This window comes from Azolla caroliniana, unplaced genomic scaffold, assembly GCF_043228905.1.
Source record: "Azolla caroliniana isolate FFs.n. ecotype wild unplaced genomic scaffold, voAzoCaro1.0.p SCAF_15, whole genome shotgun sequence".
Lineage (NCBI taxonomy): Eukaryota > Viridiplantae > Streptophyta > Polypodiopsida > Salviniales > Salviniaceae > Azolla > Azolla caroliniana.
In genome coordinates, this window is record NW_028230450.1 from 12,454,456 (window position 1) to 12,459,547 (window position 5,092).

General features: G+C 40.3%; 1 protein-coding gene across 1 annotated transcript; it reads left to right on the forward strand.

Annotated features, from left to right (window-relative positions):
* The first annotated feature begins 213 nt into the window (after positions 1–213).
* LOC147854644 (uncharacterized) lies at positions 214–1,882 on the forward strand. The gene is made up of 2 exons (XM_087330885.1): positions 214–1,118; positions 1,358–1,882. The coding sequence occupies exons 1-2, from the start codon at positions 537–539 to the stop codon at positions 1,451–1,453; spliced, it is 678 nt and encodes a 225-aa protein (XP_087187011.1). The 5' UTR covers positions 214–536; the 3' UTR covers positions 1,454–1,882.
* The last annotated feature ends 3,210 nt before the right edge of the window (positions 1,883–5,092 follow it).

The following is a 5,092-nucleotide window of genomic DNA, read 5'->3' on the forward strand; positions in this document are numbered from 1 at the left end:
CCTCCTCTCTCTCTCTCTCTCTCTCACACACACACACACACACACACACACAGAGACAGAGAGAGACAGACACGGAGGCAGAGAGAAGGCTTCTTCTCCTTTGGTGTCAAACAGACACAGGCTGGTAAAAAGGAGACAGAAAAACCCGGTCTCGGAAGGGCTGCTTAAAAGGAGGAGAAAACACACACACACACACACACACACCCCACACCCAGAGAGAGCAGAGAGAAGCAGTGGCTGTCTTTTTATTTTTGTTGAGGCAAAAACAAAAGGATCATTTCATAAAGACCACCCCACCCAGCTGCTGAAGCATTGCAGCAGCTTCTGAAGAAGAAGAAGAAGAAGAAGAAGAAGAAGAAGAGGGAATTCAAGGAAGGGAGAAAAGGAAGCAGAAGAGCGTCCTGCAGGGGTGCTCAGCCGATCGATCGATCGATCGAAGAGACAAGAAGAAGAAGAAAGAAGAAGAAAGAAGAAAGACTTAAGAGAGAGTAAAGAGTAGAGAGAGAGAGAGAGAGAGAGAGAGAGAGTAGAGAGAGATGGCACAACGCAATCACCTCCTCCTCTTCGGCAGCACCTTCATGCTCCTGCTCCTGCTGCCATCATCATCATCCTCCATGATGGCTATGGCGCAGAGCAATACCTCCAACTCTTCATCTCCCTCTCCCTCTCCCGCCCCAACCCCCATCTCTGCAACGCCTACTAAATCGCCATCGCCATCGCCATCTCCATCGTCTGCCTCCATTACGCCCACCCCTCTTTCTTCTCCTGCCTCATCCCCTGTCTCTGCTTCGCCCGTTTCATCTCCTGTCTCTTCTCCTGCAGTCTCGGCGCCCGTTTCTCCTCCCGTTTCTTCCCCTGTCTCTTCACCCGTTTCTTCCCCTGCCTCTTCACCCGTTTCTTCCCCTGCCTCTTCACCCGTTTCTTCCCCTGCCTCTTCATCCGTTTCTTCCCCTGCCTCTTCACCCGCTTCTTCCCCTCCCTCTTCACCCGCTTCTTCTCCTGCCTCTTCACCCGTTTCTTCACCCGTTTCCGCCCCCGCCTCAAACCCTGCAGCTTCTGCATCCAGCCCGCCATCCCCTCCTCCCACTACCCCTACCCCTCAGCCATCCACACCCAGTGTAAGTTCCCTTCCTTCCTTCCTTTTCCTCTCTCATTTCTCCATCTCTTTCTATTTCTGCGCTTCTCATTCTCTGCTCTGCTTCCTTCTCCATGAATAATCACAATTCCTCCCTCCATTCCTGTGATTTCTGAGACACTACTAGTATATATATATATATACATATATATGCATCTGTTTTCTGATGATGATCCTTCTCTATCTCTGATGTTCCGTTCTCTCTTTGTTTTGTTTTTGCAGAGCGCTACTACTACTACTACTACTACTACACAGAGCCTTGCTCAGATGTTGCTCTTCTCCATGGCTGCCGTGGCTGCAGCGCTCTATGCATTCTGAGCCTTCAGAAGAAGAGCTGAAGGGAGCAGAGAGAGCCAAGCCAAAAAAGGAGCAGAGCAGAGCAGAGTGTGTGTTGGCTCTTCCATTGGTGCTGGGATTGGGCTTCCCATGCTTCCATCACCATCTTTCTTCTTCTTCTCTCCCTCTCTCTCTCTTTTTTTATCCCTTAAATTTTTGGCTCTAGATTCTTTCTATATACACTGTTTTTCTATGGTCATACACAAACACAGTCGGTCACTCATATTCATGATGATCCATCCATCCATCCATCCATCTCTCTCTCTCTCTCTCTTCCTCTCTTTACTCTGTAGCCATGGTTGGCTTGCCCTTCAGAGCTTCTGAGAGCACTCTTGTTCTTGTTATTTCTGAGACTCTTTTTCTCTTATCTAGAATCTTTATTAGCAATATAGTCTGTCTACATTACATACCTTTGATGATTTCTACTCTGTTTTTTCCCTGTGTATGTGTCTTAAGCGCTCCATGTAATTGATTATGTGATGAGAGAGAAATCATGGCTCATTGGGTGATTTGTGGCATTGCAAACGATGATAAATAGACGGGAGTAATACATGTTAAGAAATCATGGGTGTGTAACTAATTGGTTTAAGCGATGGGTAGACAGTAAAGAGAAATAGGAAAAGGCATTGTTGATTTTCCTTCATTTTGGGATATGTAATCTGTTTGCTGCTGCATGCTATATAGCCAAAAGGTCAGCTGTATGTATGCCATTGAATTGGATGTGGCCACCATCAAAATCTATCAGAGCTATCTCTGTCTTATGGCTTTTGTCAACCAGGACAATTTGATAATGTGGGCCCTTCAATATCATGGTGGCCAAAGAAAGGAAATATGTAGGGAATAAGAAGAATGTAAAGAACAAAAACAAGAAAAAGAAAGAATTTAAAGTCTTGCTTGTGATTTTGGTAAGTTGAGATAGCAAATCCAATCCAAGTCTCATGTGCAATCCAAATCAAGTCTTGCTTGTAGATGGCATGGGTTTACTAAAACTCCCCATGGATGATGATCTTGCCACTAGAATGTGGTGTGGAATTAGTCCTGTGGAATTCGGTCGGGAACGTCATTAGTTCATGACACATGTAGATAGATTTTTCCTTTCACATTGGTGTGGACATGGAGGCATCACATATTTACTGTGGTTTGACATTCATAGTACCACGATTTTCCCTTTCGCATTGATGTGGGTTTTGATGTTCATCTCAAACATCGGTAAGAGGTCTCCGGACACAATTATATGTGTGGGTGTGTGTGGCCTCGAGACAAGAGCCCTCCATGGATGGATCATCCCGCATGTGACAAGGTATTTGTGGGTGTCCATTGAAGCCATGTGAAGATGATGGACCCCTCTTGTACAACAACAAAAGCTTAAGATTCCCCCCTATACATCAATAGATAGAAAGTAAAAGTTTCTTACTTTAAGAAGCAACCTATATGTCTGCATTATGTAATAATAATATATTGGCATGACACATCCAAAGTAACTTTTAAAAGCAAATTGTCGATTGTCGAGGAAGAGGTGTGAAGGTTACAACAATCAGTGCGGACAGCAGAAAAGTTGTTAAAAATAAAATTGGATGTCACACGTACACAGATGGGATGATATAATTTATATGCATTTTTGTGATTAATGTCGAACCGCATTATCAAAATTTTGGTCCATAATTCTAGTAACTAGCCATCATGTTGAGAATTGCTGGTTACTTGTGTGTTCTCCATCATTGTGCACTTTAGAAACTAATGTGTCCACAACTAAGGGGTGTGTGTCTACTGTTGCACTTGGGGTGTAGGATTGATATCTTCGCATTTAGGATCAAATCAAGATCACTCCTTGGTTTCATTTCAGCAATGAAAAATTTGCCAAATGTCAATGAGGAACTATAAATGTAGTGGACATCTTCAATACGTTCCAGATGGGCGTGGTTTGATGAAGGATATAATAATTGAATGAATATTAAAAAAGGAATACGATTTGTGTCCACTATGAAACTTTTTGTATGCCATGAGAAACATTAATCTATCTCATATTCAAAGTTTTTTTTTAACCTTTGCACTAATGGTAGGATTGCCAAGGAGGGCTTTGCTCATATCATATATGTAATCACTGAATGTAATAAAAGTGTTCGTGCAAGCATACAAACACATTTGGAAACAAACACGTTTGAAAAGGGAAAACTATCTTTGTCTTGGGTTCGAATCCCAATTTTCTCAACCCCCCTTCTTACCCCCCTTCTCTCTCTCTCTCTCTCTCTCTCTCTCTCTCTTGTTAGTATCATGTCATAGTAAAATTTTATGTTAATGTCATGTCATAGTAAAATGTCATGTTTTCTTCATATTCTCGAATATACGTTTGATGAGTTTTTGAACGTTTGATTATAATTTATAATGACATATTTTGATTCAATCTCTATAGTTCATACTCATTTTTTTGTAAAGTTCTAACGTGAAGAAATTGATACCTTTATTAGTTGCGAGATGAGAACATTGATAATTTGCAAGAGAGAGAGAGAGAGAGAGAAATATATATATTATGGAAAACTTTATTTGATAAAGATTGGGCTGTTTTATGTGTAGTTGAACATAAGTGTCATGATTTAGCAGGATCTGTGTTACATTGGCGTGGATAATTCGCATATTATGTAGGACAATTATCAAATCATTACTCAGGGGTTGTCATGATTATTCGTGATTCGTTTTGTCCACATATAGTCTATAATGATCCATATGGACATTTTTTGGTGATGGAAGTCAAGTATTTTTAGGATTTGATATGGTTGGTAGGAATCTATGCACCCAATAATGCTAATCAACGCATTGAGTTATGGTCTTCAATGTAATGTATCCACGATTATTAGTGGGACGTGTTGGTTTGTTAATGGGTGATTTTAATATGTGTGTTGATGCTTCACAATCTACTTCACGATTCTCATTGATGGATTCTCCTAAGCAAGCAGTTTGGGACAAATTGGCATTAGAGGTTTTGAAGTTGGATGTATGGAAATGGTTGCATCAAGATGAGGTTGGGTTTACATTTCAGTCTATGTAATACAAAGAAACATGGAGTAGGTTAGATAGAATGTATGTTATGCATGATGAGTCTTTTTTGCTAGAGATGCTTAATATGTCAATTATGCAAGAGGTTGTGACATCGGATCATTTTCCCATATGTTTTGAGTTTAATAAACATGGGGTATATATATACAAAACATTGCTTCAACGAGTTCCTTTGAGGTTTAATTCGTCTTTATTATTACATTCTTTATTTGATGCCTATATGCAACCAAATTTTTACATGTTTTCAGAACAAGTTATTTCAAAAGGATGGCATGCATGGGATACAACACTACAAAACATCAATGATATTCATCATATGTATGGTATGACTAATGATAAAAGATGTAAGAAATTGATTGATAAGTTTTCATATATTCTTACGCGGTGCAATGTACTATTGATGAATAATCCATAGGATGAATAACTTTTGGATGTTCAAGTTCAAGTACAAGACATTGTGAAGAATTTATCTTGTCAAAGTTATCAACAGACAAGACTACGTCAATTAAAGGAGGGATTTATAGCTAATCAATCACAATCTCATATGTTTTTTCAAGGATTAAGACCACC